The 18,280-nt window shown below is 47.9% G+C and overlaps 1 protein-coding gene across 5 annotated transcripts in view; it reads left to right on the top strand.

The window, feature by feature from the left end:
- Window positions 1–18,280, top strand: part of RFX4 (regulatory factor X4) — a 157,452-nt gene that overhangs the window by 109,466 nt on the left and 29,706 nt on the right. For all 5 annotated transcript variants that reach the window (XM_082740566.1, XM_082740565.1, XM_082740564.1 and 2 more), the window contains 5 exons: window positions 1,979–2,079; window positions 4,104–4,162; window positions 7,697–7,841; window positions 12,394–12,488; window positions 12,915–13,032. In XM_082740566.1, coding sequence (XP_082596692.1) covers window positions 1,979–2,079; window positions 4,104–4,162; window positions 7,697–7,841; window positions 12,394–12,488; window positions 12,915–13,032 — 518 coding nt within the window. The remainder of the gene's footprint in view (window positions 1–1,978; window positions 2,080–4,103; window positions 4,163–7,696; window positions 7,842–12,393; window positions 12,489–12,914; window positions 13,033–18,280) is intronic.

The raw sequence follows: 18,280 nt of genomic DNA, 5'->3' as shown, positions 1-18,280 counted from the left end.
TACAGTCTGGGAGCTTTCCAAGCTGGGAGAACAGCAGATGCAAAGGCCATGGTGAGGTTGTCAAGGACCTGAAGAAAGAGAAAAAAAGCTGGTGCTGTGTGAATTGAGTAAGCTGGCGGGAGTGGGGTGGTGAGAGGGAGTGGGAGGAGCTGAAGTCAGAAAGATAAAGGGGACACAGTGTGGTGACTGGCACTATGCTTAGGTGCTAAACACACAGTGATAAGCAAAATAGATACAGCCCCTTGCCCTCCACATCAGAGTATACAGTCAATGGGAAAGATGGACATGAACCAGATAATCACACAAATCAGTGTATAGTTACCAACTGTCACAACTTGCCCCTTCCAAGAGGGCTTCAGAGAAAGTTTTTCTGTGGACATGACACTTGCTCTGAGATCAGGTCAATGAGGAGGAATTGAGTAGATGAAGAAGGGTAAGATGCTCTTGGATGGAAGGATGCCAAGGTCAAAGGCTCTGAGGTGGGAAGGAGCTGGGCAGAGGCAAGAGGGGTTGAAACATGGTGAAGAGAGAGACTGCAAAGTGAGGCTGGAGAGGAAAGCAAAGCTGGAATGTGAGCTTTGGGGGATCATGGTTAGGATTTTGGTCTTCACCCTAAGAAGAATGTGAAAGTATTGGGGGGTTTTTTAATCAGAAAGTGAACTAGATCAGATTTGCAAGTGTTTTGGAGAAATCCCTCTCGCAATGTGGAAGATGAGGGAGAGGTGGGGAGGTGAGCAGAGCAGGTAGGCTCTTGTACCCACTGTTGCAGAAGCTGCAGTACTGGCCCGGGTGAGAGGTACTGATAGCTGGGAGAAGAGGGAAAGACTGGCTGAGGTTGAGAGAAACTTGGAGATAAAAAATCAGCAGTACCTGCTCATGGGACAAGAGACTATTCAAGTGTCAAAAACCAGATACAGTAAAAGAGGAGCAAGCAGCCATTATAAGCCTTATGGTGTGGTACAGAGGGCAGACATGGACCACCTGTGAAGTTCTCGTGCCTTAAAAATAATTGTAACTTCATTCGATCTGTTCTTTTGGGCTGTCAGTTTATGAGAAGCACGCAGGATAGATGAACAGGTTAAATGGCACTATGAGGATGTCAACCAAATCAGAGGGTGGGGCATTCCAGGGAACAAATAACAGGAGGGGGGCAACAAACCAATGGCATGAGAGAGGCTTTTTAAAAAGTCTTTAGAAATAGAACAAGGTCATTTTTTTGTGCAATGTGTAGACCTTGTTTGGATCCTGATTCAAAGAAACCAAAAGACTGTTCTGAGAGAAATAGAAAATTCGAGGACAGACTGGGCTTTAGATAATATTAAGGAATTGATGTTCATTCTGTTAAGTATACTAATGGCAACGATGGTTTTAAATGTGTGTGTGTGTGTGTGTGTGTGTACATGCACACACATAAGTACATGTTTAAGTGCATGTTGGAAGATGGACACAAAGTTTCTGAAATGATACATCATGAATTTGTTTATAGCATTCCAGAAAAGACAGAGCAGCATGTGATAAACTGAACTGGGTCGGATTTACTTGGAGGTTTATTATACCATTCTGTCTTGGGGTATATTTGAAATTTCTCCATGCAAAAAAGTTGAAAACAAAAATTTTAAGAGTTCCCAGTGAAATAGGCAACATAAGAAAAGCAATGGAAAAGCAATGAGTTCAGTTTGGACATGTTGAGGTTGATGTGCCTTTAGAACATGTGGCTTGTTCTTGCCTTCACACAGGCTTGTGCAGCAGCAAACCAATGACACCCAGAGTGAGGGCGTCCACCGGCCACCAGCGTGGGCACCAGAGCACGTTGCCTCCAGGCCCTGCTCATGCCCACAAGCGCCACGCGGGGCCACCCATCTTGCCCCTAAGGCCACTGCTCCGAGTGACACTGGCATGGCCAAAACACGATTCTAAACAACCCAACCAGGTCGGGCAACACACGAGGCACTTAAAACGGATCCTTTCTTCCTTCCAGCTTAACTCAGGTGATCCGAAAGTTTGCCAAGCAGCTGGATGAGTGGCTAAAAGTGGCTCTCCATGACCTCCCAGAAAACTTGCGGAACATTAAGTTTGAATGTAAGTACGGAGGTGGTGAGCTGAGGGGAAGGGAAAACAACATTTTAGGGTCAAACAGTCTTACATTGATTGTTCATAAAATAATAATAATAATAATAACAACAACTTCCACTTACTGTTTGCAAAGCACCAGATATTAAGCCTAGTGCTTTTCCTGCATGAACTTCATCAGTGCTCCCAAAAGGTGTGTTACAAGTGGCGCCCTTCTTTTATGGCAAATGAAAAGGCTTAGGGGGGTTAGTCAGTAGCAGAGGCAGGATTTCCCCCCCGCAGGTCTGTCTGTCCACACCAGAGTGTCTGCTCGTCACCACTATCTCGACCCACTTAATCCTCATGCCACCTCTATGATACAGGGGTAGCATCCCCTCCCTGCAGATGAGGCTCCGAGAGGCAGAGAAACCTCCCGAAAGCCACCCAGCCACCCAGCCAGCAAGAAGGGGCCAGGAGTCAAACTTAAGTCTGTCCAACCCCAAACCTTGAAACCCCCAAAAAGGTGGTGATGGGAGCCAGAGAAAGGCTTCAGGGCTTCACATATTCAATTCTCTGCCTAATGAGAAAGCCAAATTAATATTTCTCCTACGGGGATTAGGGCTGTGATTTATTTATTATTTTTTAATTTTTTTCCTGCTGAGCATCACCAGCCATCCTCCCCCATTCGTTTTGCCTGAGAAAACCGGTCCTATTCCTCTGTCTGGTGTTTCCATACTTGTGGAAAGACGCACGTGCTACTCCACAAAGATGAAATGATTTTAAGCCAAACAAAGTTTTAAGATATAGGTTTCTTAAAGCAGCATTTGAATACAGCTTGCCATTCTTGCCGGGGGAGTAAGTGGCGGCAGGGAAAATGAAGAGGATCAAATTACCCTCTCTGGGCAGGCACAGGGAGCCCTTTCAGACCCGCTCGGGGGCTGAGGCCGCCTGCAGCGCCCAGCACCTACTGATAAAGCCTGCTTTATTTCACGGCTCTCAGTTCTTTTCTTTTCATGAGCACTAAATTCCACATCACAAAGTTAAAGAAAAAGTAATTAAGGAGAAGGATTAACGATTGATCGGTCTGGAAAATTAGAAGTTCATCTGTGCCCCCACCCCCCCATTCCCCCACCCCACGCCCTATTTTTCAAACCAAGCTGGCTCTGAGTACAAATTAGAATAATCCCAGGGAAATTTCTGCTTCTTGACCAGTTCAGAAATTAATGAGAAGAATGCCCTGCACCTGTTTTAATTGTGCTGACAAAACAAACCTGTTGAAATTGGCAGCGAGGAGGTCTGTGGGACCTTCCACCTGTCGGGACCCGCGGGAACCCCTCTTCCCAGGGAACCTCAGGGGGACTTCGAGGGGAACACTCACCACTCCAGACAACTCTGTGAGAGCGGAGACCTGAGGCTGGCACATGACTTGACTGCCTGGTGTTGAAATCTTCAGGTCATCCCGTTTCGGACCATTAGCCTGTTTTATCACTGTCGTAAACAGGATCCGTGAAACTCACCAACAGGTCATAGAGATCATTCGATAAAAGTAGCAGATTATGAACGCAAAGCAGCATTCCAAGATACAGCCCAGGGTCCCATCCTAAAAGCTACCCCTCGCACCACCACACCGCTGAGGCTCAATCAAGTTTCCCTATTAGATATACTACTTTTAAAGGGCCTTCTTCAAAGCTTCCACTTGATTCCAGCAATTATTTATGGGGAGAAGCGATTGAGCTTGCAATTAGCGAAATGAAAGACAAGTAAATAATTGCTTTTACTTACGGTTGATTGACGCCACAATTTCTCACACCTGCCAGTATGGCATGTGGTTGACTTTGAAATATGTACCCCAAATATCGCCGCTTTAGGAAATCATTGTCCACATGGGAGAACAAAGAAATGCAGGGTTTTGCCAGCGGGTGCATAAAAAATGGGGTTGGACAGCGAGACAAATTTAGGCCAAATAAGCCACTTTTTGAAATCCGCCCCTGGAAAATCTGAGGTGGGACCATACAGCGTGCAAATACTTACAGACTAACTCTTCCTTCTTGCAGTGTCGAGAAGGTTTTCCCAAATTCTGAGACGGCAGACATCACTGAATCACCTTTGCCAGGTACGTGTCCTGCGGAGTCATCAGCTGTGAGGGGCACATGCACAGAACAGCTCCCGGGAGGAACTGCTGTTGGGCTGTTTGGTCTTTGAATGCAGCATAATAGGTGTTTGATACATCCTTACCATTACCTTTAATTTCTACAGATAAAGAATAAAAGCATTAGGCAATCACGAAATAGTTTTGATTAACATACAGAATAGCTTCTGACGTCAGTTGCCCCTTAACCATATCACGTTCTCGTACAAGTTTGCATTTCCCTTGACTGGATGAGGCTTTCTCAGCCGTGGCTGGCACATGAGCCTGGACCATTCTTTCTCTGGGAGAAAGAATGTTTGGTGCAGTACAGAGATCTGGTGGCATCCCGGGCCTCGTCCCGCATGCCAACACCAGATGCCCGGCACCGCACCCCCAAGTACCAGCCCCAATGGAGTCCAGGGAGCCCAGTGTCTCCTCCCTTCTTGGGAGTCCCAGAGACAAATGATTCAAATGCATAAAGGAGGTGATTTGCTGTGTATGTATCATCCCGAGGAGTTCAGAGCTTCACAGTATGTTAAATATTTACGCACTTTTATTTATTTTCTCCGGATTTTTGTTCTTTTCAGCACTAAAGTGACATATGCTTCCTATAAAAAATTCAGCAGTAACAAAAATGCATACAGTGAAAGGCAGAATTTCTCCCCATGACTCCTTGGTGATGATTCAATGGCATAAAGCTTTGTGTTTCTCTTAAGTTTACACCTTAAGGAAGGGAATCGAAGCATATTAAGGCCCCAGTTAACATTCGTTAGAACATTAATGATCTTAAAGCAGAAGGGGCAAACTGGTGGCTACAGGTCAGATCTGGGCCTCAGAGGAGTGGGGTTATTTTTGTTTGATTTGCATGTGTTCAAAAATTGTTTTTACTTCATTGTTAATAGTTGGCCCTAGGAGATGTCAGCTAAACAGCCCCTGAGCCACATTTCCCAGGGCAGGAAGCGAGTGGATGGGCTGAGCTCCTCTCCATCAGGCACTGTCCTCTTGTCAGCCCCACTGCTTCTTAAGCTTGGCAGGACCCCCTCACTGCCGCCTGCCATCTGCCTGCCTTCTTTGTATGGGTGGGTTTTGCCACCTTTCCCTCTTATTGTGGGTTCTGGGTCAGTGCTGTTTATTCAAGGTCAAGGTTGGAAGGAGGGGTTTCTACTTAGAGTGACCTGCAGGAAGCCTCCAGACCAGTTCTGTATTCTGAAAATACAGAACTACAGAACTTTCAGAATACAGAACTACACTCCTGCACACCTCACTGTTGCTACCCTGCCCCCGGCATAAATGGCACAGCACGTGATTTGGAAGATCTGGAAACCAGAGTTATACCTTCATGTTCATGCTGGTTGTGAGAGAAGCCACATCCAGGCACTGTTCCAGAATAGGGCAGAGCCCTACCAGATTAGAGGGATTTAGGGGAGCAAACAAATATTGGCACAACAGAGAAACACTGCTGTATTTCTGTGGGTACATGCCTTCCGGTTCTTTCCCCAGCTTAGAAGAGCTGGGGTTGGATCATATTGGAGAACTAGGCATGGCTTTGATGCCTCCCTCTGGGGCTCAGGCAGTTTAAGGAAGCCTTTGAGTCTTTAATGCATGCAGGTAAAAACATCCGTACTTGTCCCTACAGCTACCAGCACGCGTGTGCGCTCACACACATGCACGCATAAGCTCACTCTCCGCTTCCCACACAGATGGTACGTATTTTAATCAGCATGTGCTACCTTTCCCTCTTCATGGGACAAGCTCGGAGACACACTTCTGGACCAGCCAGAGGAACTGGGGTTGGTGACAGGAAGGAAACTCTGTGGAACTTCCCAGCTAATATCCATCCCAGCAAGCTTTCCTAAACACATACAAGACAAGTCATGTTGAAACCCGGGATCTAAGCACCCAGGCCCTTTGGGGTTCACTAAACAAGCAGCTTGGCATTCCTGCCTCAGCCATTCATTGCACAGAATCTTTTGAGCGCCTACTATATGCAGACACTATGTTTAGTGGTATTTGCCCTGAGCGGGGGAAAAAAATGTGAATGAAAAAATAATTGAAAGTGCTAAGTGTTAGGGAGGAAACACAATGGAAATAGAGAATAATGGGGCACGTGAGTGTGACTGAGACGCAGGGGTTAAGGAGGCCGCACCTCGGGTGTGACCTTGTAGTTGGAGCGTGCGTGATGGCAGGACTGCCAGGCAGGGTGCGAGAGGACCGCCCCCCCTGGCTCCCAGCCATGAGCCCTGGCCCTGAGGTGTCCCTGCATCACCACAACCAGCACGGACCTGAGTAATAGTAGCTCCTGTACTGAGCTCTTCCTCCCAAAACTATGCCCTTTTCAAACATCATCTCACGGAGTCCCCCAGCAGCAGCCTCCTTCCAGAGGCAGAGCCTCTTCCCTCCATTTTCTAGATCAGGAAACCGAGGTTAAATCTGCTGGCCCGCCCCAAATCAGCCAGCTGGTTAGCAGCAAGGCCTGGACTCGAACTCAATATATTTGAGTCCAGAATCCCAGATCTTTACTCTGGTTGTTTTCATTATCATTAGAGATGGGCCCAATTCATAGATTCATATATTCGAGGCCACTGACCTTTAAAAAGTCCTATAGTGATTTAAGTAAGAGTTTACTTGTGCTCGGAATGGGAAGAAAGGGGTTGTCAGTATTTACCTTTGCCTGGAAATTCACACTCATTAGGAGACTTTTAATGTCCATGTGTATCAGAAATCTTTTTTTTTTTTCCATTTTGTTAGACATTTTAAAAACATGCAAGCAAAGGAAATGATTCTGGAAATGTTTTCCTTTGCTTATCAACATTGTTGAACTTGGTGGTCCCAAGTACTGTTCCCATTCACCAACTGCAGGTTTTGCGGAGGAAACCAGAGGTTGAATGTGCACACGAGCGTGCTCGCACAAACACCACAGGCACGTTAGTGAGCAACCGAGTCTCAAGGTTTTATTCCCCTTCCCTTCCTCTCCTCATGATACTCACCTAAAAACCAAAAAGCAAAAAGAGAAAGCTAGACCATAAACTGCTTCAGAATGCATTTATATGAAAAAGACACATGGTCAGATTGCTGAGATGGAAACCGTCATTGGCCCACGGGTAGCAGGACCATTCCAAGGTCTGGGCCCATTGCTTCTCGGACACGAGAGACACGTGGGTTACTAAGCACAGCGCTTCCATCCTGCAAGCTTACATCTGTAGGCTGACTGGTCTCTGGCCTTCATCCCACTGTTCCCCAGGGGTCAAGACCAAAGGGGCTGGGAACAGCAGGGTGTGGTCTGGCCTCTGCCACCCTGGAGAAATCTTTTACACAGCTGACAGAAGAGAACCACGAGAGAAAAGACCGTACAGGTCTTCTGAGTGATGGGCTCATCTGCTGATTTCCTGAAATGGGGTTTTCCTGAATTTCAAAGCAGTTTGCAAAATACCCTATGCAGATTCATTCAAAAGAAAATAACATGCCGGGGTTTGAACCTAACAGCCCTGGAGTTAATGAGTTAATTGGCTTGGATTACAGGCATCTCGTACAGTGATCCACAGTGCAGACATCACATTCCAAATGCTGGAAGACTGGAGGAACGTGGACCTCAACAGCATCACCAAGCAAACCCTCTACACCATGGAGGACTCCCGCGATGAGCACCGGAAACTCATCATCCAGTGTAAGACGCTCCGCCAACGGCTCTGTCTGTTCTTTGTTTTTAAAAGAAAGGAAAAGTATCTGCGTAAATTTGTAAGTGGCATTCCCATCTTGTCCTGCCCCCTAGGATCCCTTCTCTCTTATTGTTCCTGTTAAATGGGTCAGCCCAGATGGAAGGGCTAATTGATTTAAGAGGACGTGTGTCAACATCCCTGGGGGAAAGGGAGCCAGGGGCTGCTGGGCAGTGCACAGTGTCAGGCAGAAGGCCCCCCACCCCGGTGCCGGGCGTAGTCCCATAGGTGACATAAAAAAATGAGAACAGCATTGTGTTGCCTGTCTGCGTGTACATCGGCCTGGAGTCAAGCCGGATACGCTGCACCTGTATCCCAGCAGAGGGTCGCACGAGTTAGCCCAGCTACGGGCCGGCGAACCTGCCAATCACATTCAGTGTTGGAGTGGGGAACGGATGGTGGTGCACTTCTGTGAACATGTGCTCCTGTCCCGGTGGACAAAGACTGCGGGAATGTTCCAGCTGTTGTCTGGATGAGGTCAGGCCGGGTGTTGTTAGCAGGAGCGGACGACGTGCAGGGGCCAGAGAACACCGCCACCGTCCGCACACCTCTGCTGTTCCTCACGCGCCCACCGCAGCGTGCGGCCCCGGCCTCCCACCCCAGTGGCCTTGGATGCGGGTCTCCTGGATGCGGGTCTCCTTGGATGCAGCTTCCTGGCTTTGCTCAGGAAAAGCAAAGCCTGGTGGGGCCAGGAGTGCGGAAACGGGAAGCTGCACGGAGGTCGGCCATCCCCTGAGAAGTTCAGCCTGTTCTCCTGAGCACCACGGTCCCCTCAGACTGCCAGTCTGTGCCTTCTGCATGTCCTCTTGAGGGAACTTTCTTCAGCCAGGCTAAGCATGTGGTGGTTAAAAATAACTAAGTTCAGAAAGATGTTCCTGTTAGAGACCCCCTTCCCACTGAGTCCTTTTCGGAAGCCACGGAAGCAGCTGAAACCTGAACCCTAGGGTCCTTCCCTGGGGCGCCTTGTATACTCGTTCCTTCCTCCACAGCAGCCGCCAGCCTGCTTGCCCCTGGTAAGAACTTAGAGGTGGTCACTAAAATAAGACGGGAGCTCACAGATGGCCTCCTCCGTGCAGGGTCTTCGGCCAGACCTACCGTGGGCATAATCTCGTTAATTCTCTACACCAACCCCACGAGGAAGATACCTGCCCCCATTTTACAGAGCACAAGGCTCAGCCTCAGAGAGCAGGTGACCCTTACCCCCAGCAGCAGAGCGGGGCCCCTGACCTACGCCTGACCTTGGCTTCACCACCGTGCTCCAGTGCTACTCACTTGGAGGAGAAGAGAAGACAAAAATGATGAGATATGGGCAAGTTCCAGAAGCTGCGGGGTCTTTTCAGATTCTTACGGTCATGCTCCTGTTCTGTTTATCCCCGCTCCCTGCTACAAGGCCAACAGAGAGCTTGGGTGTCCGCTGCCTACCAGCACTAGCTGTACCTCTGATCACTGTGTCTCCAGGACCTCAGCCCAGGCCAGGCATGGATACATGGGAACCGAGAATGACACGACTCCCAGCAGCATGAGACGCAGCTCTCTCCAGACCCCCGGCACCTTTTGTGGAGGAGGAAAAGATCACCCATACTCATAGGGGACAATGCAGTCCCCATGGCTTGCTGTAGGGACCACGCTCTGAGCCTTTGCTGGAACACCTTGGGGATCACTGCAACCTCTCCAAGAAGAAAACGTTTCAGGATTTCCTTTTCAGGTTCTCCTCAGCCCAGGACAGAACGGCAGGCACCCTTTAAACACATTTTATTTTTAAGATTTTTTTTTTTAATTTGATAGACAGAGATCACAAGTAGGTAGAGAGGCAGGCAGAGAGAGAGGGGGAAGCAGGCTCCCCGCTGAGCGGAGAGCCCGATGTGGGGCTCGATCCCAGGACCCTGAGATCATGACCTGAGCCGAAGGCAGACGCTTAAACCACTGAGCCACCCAGGCGCCCGCAGAACGGCACCCTTTAAAGCTGTGAGTGTGCTCTTCTTCCAGAGGAAGGGAGTGCTGAGGTTTGATTCATCCCAGCTGATACTGAACGCCTGTCGTGGGCCAGGTACTGTGTTAGAAGCGGGGCAAAAAGCAATGAGTAATATGGACAGTGCACTTCCTGTGTGGAGCTCAGAGTTAATGAAAGATCAGACATTGAACAAGTAATTCATAAATGGTGGCGTGTTACCCAAGAGGACACCTCTGTATGATGCAGTGCCTGGAAAGGGGGCCGCAGAGTGACAAGGGCACTCCCAAGGCAGCAGGCCTGGCACGTGAATATCATCCCTGCAGATCCCCCTCCCCCCCACCCCAGACAGCTGGGCAGTAAGTTCTTGAACACAGCTGTGTGCTGTGCCCTCCTTTCCTTATCAGCAGTTGACAAGCCTGCACGTTCCTGCTTTAGGGGGTTTCCGTCTCCTTAGTAAAACAGGTCCTTCCTGGGAATGCTCGCTTACCCTAAATTAAAGAGTGCACATTCGGACTTGAGCGTGCTGGTGAGCATGACCGTGGTAAGAGCAGGGGGGATGGGTGCCCCCAGATCCCTGGCTCTTGTGCCCAGTGACCCCGGCCTCCAAGTCTCTGACACGGGGAGACCGTGGGGTGATGGAAAGGGGCCTGGGACAGTGCTGTGCGTGGGAGGCGAGCGTCGGGTCTGGCTGGCTTTGAAACCCGCCTCTGCCATTCGCTGGCGGTGAGACCCGCAGAGGGTCACTGAGTGCCTCCGCCCCCTCCTTTGGAAAACGGGAGTGATAACAGCACTGGCCTCCTTGGGTGGTTCGTCTGTTCACTCAGCCAGCACCTGAGAATCTGCTGTCACATTCCTGAGGTTGCTGCAGGCTTAGGCTAGAGTGTCCCTGCAAAGCAGTGAGGAAGGTGCCTGGCACACGGCAAGACCCCAGGAGGCATGAGCCGTAAGCGCTCTCTCCGCCACTTCTGTCATCCTCACCATCATCGACAGAAGCATGATAGCGCCTGATGCATCCATGGGGCCATCAAGAGGAAAGCACCCCAAAGAGAAATCAGATACCTGGGCTCTGTCCCAGCTCTGGCACTCGCTCACCCTCTGACTTCGAGGGGGACCTTTAATCTCATTGAAACACAGCTTCCTCCTCTGTAAAAGGACACTGATATTGACGCAATGGACATTTAAAGCCCCTTCGGTGCACCTGGGTGGCTCAGTGGGTTAAAACCTCTGCCTTTGGCTCAGGTCATATCCCAGGGTCCTGGGATCAAGCTCCATATTGGGCTCTCTGCTCAGCAGGGAGCCTGCTTCCCACCCCCTACCCCACCTGCCTCTGGGCCTACTTGTGATCTCTGTCTGTCAAATAAACAAATAAAATCTTTAAATAAATAAGTAAATAAAGCCCCTTGTCATTCTAAAACTGCTCTGATCTCCCAGGCCAGTGGCTGATGTCTTGTGTTTTGTCGCAGTCATCAACTCAGGAAACAGGAGCACCTCAGCTGGGCCTGTGAATGGGGGACCAAACGCGGTGTGGACAAATGAAAACTGTAAAAAATAAAAGAAATTTTTAAAAGTGTGGATCTAAAGGTGTGGTTTGGCTCACAGAGCTCCACATGCAGAAAGCACAAAACGGTCATGAAAAGAGATATTTGAAACTGGAGGTCACCCCAGCGGGGTTTCTTTTTTCTCTAGTGCTTCACACATTCCATAGCCCTTCCGGACTGGTTATTTGACGAGCAGCTGAAGATGGGCTATAAAGTGGCACCATTATCCTCCTTTTCCTAATGCAGAAACTAAGGGCACAGAAATTGTTCCCTTTGCACTGCGAACATTTATTAAGCATCTACTGCATGCTGAGCCCTGAGAGGCTGGTTAGGCGACTTGCCCAATATAGTTGTGGTTTAGAAGCATTGAACTATCAAACATGCCCTGCCACGGGGCAGGGAGCAAGGAAACAGGGCTGCCTGGGTCTTTTCAAGCAACCAAACACATCCTAGATAACAGCTGCATACGGGAAGGCCCTGGCTAGGAAAGATCCTGGATAGAGAACTGGCCCGGGAGACACACCACAACTGTCACACAGCATTAGCAATGCAGCGAAGGGGTGGATACAGATAATAGAGTGCTATGGAAGCTCGGAGCACAAGTGACCAGTTCTGCTGGAAGCTCGAAGGATGAGTGACCAGTTCTGCTGGAAGCTTCAAAGACAAGTGATCAGTTCTACCAGTGAGGGTCCTGCGGAGGAGGAAAGGGATTTCATGGGAGGCATCATGTGGGCTGGGCACTAGGAGCCAGACAGTCCAGGCAGAGAGAACTGCCTGAGAAAGCAGGGCTTGTTGAGGGCATGGCAAATTAAACATGGGAGCCAGGTTCCCACGCACTCAGAAGTGGCGAAGATGAGCCTGGAAAGGTAAGTTGGGGCGTATTTTCTAAAACCTGAATGCTCTGTTAAGACTGGAGTTTTGTTCTATTCAGTTTCATTCCTTTGTTCTTTTAAGTTGTATCTCTGTGTAGACACAGCTGCAGGGATGTATGGGGCTCTCTCCTTTGTTTGACAGTGTACCAGGAATTTGACCACCTCCTGGAGGAACAGTCTCCCATCGAGTCCTACATCGAGTGGCTAGACACCATGGTGGACCGGTGTGTTGTGAAGGTTGGTAACCCAGAGTGGAAGGAGCAGCCCGGGTACTGTGACCCACCATCCACCTTTGTGGCACTTGGGAGATAGAGAGCCCCACGCTGAGCTATCTGAATGTTCCTTAGCAGCCACGGAGCCCTGGGGTTCTGAGGAGAGGCCTGGGCCCCCTCTGGAGGTGGGAGTTGCAGGAGGCAGGACCATGAGTCTCCTTTCCCTGACTCAGCCGGGTCAGCATCTCTTTTATCTGCTGTGTGCACTGGGTTTTGACAGAAGATTTCGTTCTTTAAAGCATATTTTTTGCTGGAAGACAAAGCAAGTCAAAAACCATTGTTCCATAGCATTGAACTTGGAGACCCATAAGCCTTCCTGACATTTTTCAGGCAGTCAGTAATAAACGAAAGGTTATGCTGACCACTGTTTAAGCTGTTCCCTTTTTTGTAGGTGGCTGCCAAGAGACAAGGGTCCCTGAAGAAAGTGGCCCAGCAGTTCCTCTTGATGTGGTCCTGTTTTGGCACAAGGGTGATCCGGGACATGACCTTGCATAGTGCCCCCAGCTTCGGTAAGGCCGCCCCAGCCCTTTCCACATCCAAACACTTTCTCTCTGGACTTGGTGCTTGAATGTCACCTCTCTAAATTCAGCCTTGATCTCACTTGCTGTGTCTGAGCCTACAAGGACATCACCCTGAAATGTAGCTGTTCTGGAAGGAGTCAACATTGTCTGGACATTCGGGGAGAAAGACAGCATTGTGTGCTAACATATGCAAATCTGAAGATGGAGGTTCTCACCCAGCTTGTATTATTGGAGTTTAGAGGGGACTAAAAAACACTGGGTACACTCCCCGTTGGCCAGGTGTCCCCAGTGAACACTGTGTCCCAGGACTATTGCAGAATTTCATAGTGTGGCCTTCCCAAGACCGAAAGCCTCTGAGTAGGAACATTGGCATATAGCTTGGCTTAATGCTCCAGGAGTGGGGAGAATGTCTAAAGGTTTCTTTAACGCTGTGCCTCAGTCGGATCCCTAGAAAAGGACTTTCATGTTCATTTTCCCTTTGGTTTTGCTGACCCTTTGGGTGCTCCTCACCTCCCTCCCCAAGGGCACACCTGCTGCTCCCACAGTAATATGACTTGGAATCTCTGCCTAGAGGTACTCACGCTGGTCCACAGGTAGGAACCGAACCACCGACTCAGGGTGAATGCTGTGTTACATTGTGGGACACGGTTTACTCGTTTTCACGGAGTCCAGGCCCTCGTTAGCAGACATCTGAAATCTCCACAAACACTTTTGCCTCAAATTTTGAAGCTTTTCGGCAAAGGGCTGTTGGTAGATTTTCTGGGTAATTGCTTCAGTTCACTACTTGACTTTGCGAGTAGAGATGTGGTTTCATTTCTCATTACCTCCAATTAAGCCAATCGGCTCTGGGTTTCGCTCCGGGTTTAATTTGACACTTTTCCATCCAGCTTTTTTATGGTCTTGTCACCATTTTCCAGTTGTGCTACACAACGAAGCGAGTATGTGGTAAAACAAAGGCGGCACTATTTTTTCTAAACAGCGCTGCCCATGAAAGACTGTGTTTCCCTAGTCGGAGCAGTGTTTTGTTGTGGATTTCTTTAATCTCGGCCTTGGGAAGTTCTCGGCACTGGCCTGAGCCGTGGCTACAGATGGAAATTCTCCGTGAATGGTGCATGGAAATGCTCTGGTGGCCGATACCTGGGCAGGACCATCGGGCACGGCGTTTTGATAACTTCCAGCAGTTAGTGTTAGCACATGTCACCTCTGGTTCTGGGAAAACCATTCGCGCATCGCTGCTTTCAAGCCAGCGAAGGGCTGAAACATTTTTGCGGTCTGTTCACTACTTCAAAATCAAAGAATCCACAACATCGCACCCAAATATACGTACCCACGTCCACAAAGCGAGCCGCCTTATTCGCTTTATCCCTTAATCTTCAGTGTGCTCATTCTTAAACTGATTATATAGATTACGGAGGCCCCTTCATTAGACGGGGAAAGTAATTTACTTGGCAGGATTCTTTGGAACTCATTTGTTTTTACTAAGTTAACAACATGATAGGAAATCAAGACAGTAGAACAGCTAGGGTTCTGTGAAAAGGGCTGGATTTATTACCAAGAAACGTTTTCCTTGAAATGTATTCCTTTCTTTCTTGAACCATGCACTGGTTTAGGATATACCGGAAACTCGGGCAAATGGCAGAAACGGTCACAGATCTCTTAGGAAAGGCAAGGAGTCGCTCACCCAACTTCATGTTGTCAGTATTTCCCAACCCGAGGCAGGCTGAAATAATACCTGTTTCCAAGTCCGTTTAGCACACTGTCTGCCGTGGTCCTGCTCATCCGACTCATTGTGGAATTCGGCAGCTTTGGGGTGACAGGCAAGTTGAAAGAATCCGCGGCAGACAAAAGCCCAGCTCCCCCTTTCTGCCTGTATATGTCAAAGACACAGTTGGTGGTTGTGTTTGGGTCATGTGTTCCCTGTATAAAAACAGCTAATTAGGAAAAAGAGCCCTCTGTTCACCGGCCCCCTCCCCCAGTGGCAGGGGCCAGCTCTATCTGGCTCGTAACTCCCACAGGATCCCTGCCGCCCCAGTGGTGCGGGCTGACCGCGCCGTGAGGGTGGGGAACATCACAGCAATCCTGGGGAGGGGGGTCCTCTGCCACCTCTGCCCAGAACGGCCTCTTTCAAAAGGTAGTTGACTCCTTTCTTCTCCTTAATTCCTTTTCACTCTTTTCTTCCTAATTCCTTCTCACTGAAAAGAGCCTATGCTGTGAACTGAAGTAGCCAGACGATCTTTCTTTGCCGCCAGCAGCAGTTTCTAGTAAAATCAGTCAGCAAAGGCAGGCTGGCAGGAGATGAACTTTGAGTCCTAACGGGGCTGAGGAAAATAGTTTCTACTTTGGAAACACACACACACACACACACACACACACTCACACCCATGTATTTTCCGTCGACGGCTGTGATTTCCATTCAGAGGACACCTGGATCCCAAGTCAGTGCAGGTGTCTTTACCCTTTTACTCTGGGTTTTCACCACATGCCCCGGATTTCACTGCTGGCATCTGGAGGCAACTGTGGTTCCTGGAAGTACTCCGGCATCAAACTGTTGGAAAAGCCACCCCAGGTTTGCCCACCAAGGGGGCAGGATTGCTCACGGCCCACGTTCTCACCTGCCCACGCACCTGTTTTCTGGCTTAGTGTCGTAGTTCTGCTGCTCAGGAAGGGCTGAGGGGGCCACGTGGGAGCAGCCCCGTCAGGCACCCTGCTCCCACACCAGGTGGCCATGACCAGAGACTTCAGACTGCTTCTCCTGGTGTAGGTGACCAGGCCTGGCTCTCTTACCCAGACCCTGCCAAACGTTGCACACATCAGCCAGGCCCCTGCCAAGCGCTCGGAGGCAGGAACTGCTTTTCCTTGTATTCAGGAGGAAGCCAACCCCAGAGGAGAGGGGCTGGCCCACAGGTGCACCACAGACTGTGCTGAGACCCCTGAATCTTTTCCATCCTAGAGCCCTGTTCTACCTGCTCACCCACCACCTCGTCTAGCTTTCTGCAGCTGAATACTACTCATAAAAACAAGGTAACATTGATGGAGAGCCTAGCACGCACAAGGCAGGATACTGGGCACATCCTCATTTAATTCTTGCAACAACCTGTGAAGTCTGATGGAGAACGTGAAGCAAAGACAGGATAATGCTGCTCATTGTAGCAAATGCTTAGAAGGCATGTACCACATTCTGTCCTCACATGAGCTCTTCGAAGCAGATAATAATAGGTAGAAAAGAAGCTTGGAGAATTTTCGTGCCCAAGATCAGTATGGCAAGGGGCAGAGCTCTGTTTCAAAATCACATCTGCCTGACCATGAAACCCATGCTGCTTCAGTTTCCACAACTCAGACAAACACCCTGGACTCAGATGCTGAGCACCGAAAGGTAAGACAAATTTATTTAATCCTCACTGATGGATTTTTAAAAAATCCATATTGATAGATTTAAAACTGTTTTGAAGCTATGAGAGAACAAAACATCAGAGTAATAAGGGATGCCAGAAATGATATCTTTCAAGTGTTGAGAACAAAGAATTGTCAACCATCATTCAGGACTGAGGGCAAAGTAAAGACACACTCGGTTCTACAAAGACTAAGAGAATGTGGCCCCACAGAACATCACTTAAAAAGCACTTAAAGGATGCATTTCAGCAAGAAGAAAAATAAAGGTCTGGGATACAAGAAACAACCAGGTTCTAGTTATTATTGCTGTGTAACAAATTACCCCAAAGTTTAGTGACATTAAAATAGTACTTTCATTATGCATGTGGATTCTGTGGGTCAGGAATTTGAACATGGCACAGCAGGGCTGGCTTATCCCTATGATGTCTGGAACCTCAGATGGAAACACTCAAGGGCAGTGGTGCTTTGACAGCTGGATGCTGGAATCATCTGGAGGCTTCTTCTTTCCTGTGTCTTTGCTTGGGTTTGGATATCTTGAAGACAGGACTGCTGTGATCAGGGTGCCTTCTGTGGGCACTCCATGTGGCTCAGTGTCCTTACTGCAATGGTGGCCTCTAAATAATTAAAATTCTCACATGGTGGCTCCCTCTTCCAGGGGGGAAGCCACATTGCCTTTTATGACCCAATCTCAGAAGTTGTCACCTCCCCCATACTCTGTTGCTCAAAGCAGTCACAAACTGACCAAGTCTGAAGAGGGTGCAGAGACACTCAATTTTCCACGGAAGGAATGTCCAACAATTTGGGGGCCCTTTTTCAAGATGAGAGAAATTCTTAAATTTGCAAAAAAAATTTAATTACTATCATTTAAAAAATATTTTTCATGTTTAAAAAAGATAAAAGCAAGCCCCAGGCTACAAAGTAACATGAGGTGGTGGGAAGAGAAGCTTCAAGGACTGGTTAAGGCACGCTAAGGTTTTTGTCTCTGAATGCTAAATAATTTTGGAATTCACTGAAAAAAATACAGTTCGGATTTAATGTGTGAGATGTATGTTAATAAATCAAGAGCTCATCACTAAATCATCATAATTTACGAAGGAAAATGGAAAAATTTGAAAAGAGATGGCAAGATAAAAGAAGCATAGAAACAGGATGGCAAACAAAAAACATAAAATAGGATGCTAGAGAAAAGATCAAGTAACAATCGCAGTAGATGTCAAAGTCTCTTCCTTCCAGAACATAAGGCATAAATGTTTTTACAGATAGCTTTTACTAAACTTTTAAGAAATATAAAATCCTTAGTTAATGAAAATGAACATGTTTAGACAATAAAAACAAAAGGAAAGCTATACAACTCACAAAGCTGATGTAATCTCAATTATGAAGCCAATACAACCTCAACTTCAAAATCTTGGAAGAATGGTAGAGGAAAAGAAAATTCCAACCCAACCACACATATAGATGAAAACTTCTAAATAAAATACTAGTAGGTCAAATCCAGCAGCAAAATTTTTAAGATCATGATTAATAAGGTTTATGGCAAGAATTCAAGTATGATTCAAAGTCAGAAAAATTACTTATCAACATACATTATTAAACAGATTAAATGAGAAAAGTCATATGGTCCTCCCTATAGATGTAGAGGAGAAAAAAAGGATTTGATATAATTCAGCTCCCAGGTATAATTTTTAAAAACTCTTAGCAAACTAGGAATAGAGAGGGATTTACTTAGTATGTTTCAAGGGCAACCAAAACCCTGCGGTGAACATCATACTAACTGGTGAAACTTTAGAAGTTTTCCCATTCAACTCATTAAGACAAAAATGCCTTTTAACACTGTTTCTAATAA

The sequence above is a fragment of the Mustela nivalis genome (genome assembly GCF_964662115.1).
Source record: "Mustela nivalis genome assembly, chromosome: 7".
In the NCBI taxonomy this organism is placed as follows: domain Eukaryota; kingdom Metazoa; phylum Chordata; class Mammalia; order Carnivora; family Mustelidae; genus Mustela; species Mustela nivalis.
Note: the sequence above shows the minus strand (reverse complement) of the source record. Positions and strands in the feature narration are given on the sequence as shown.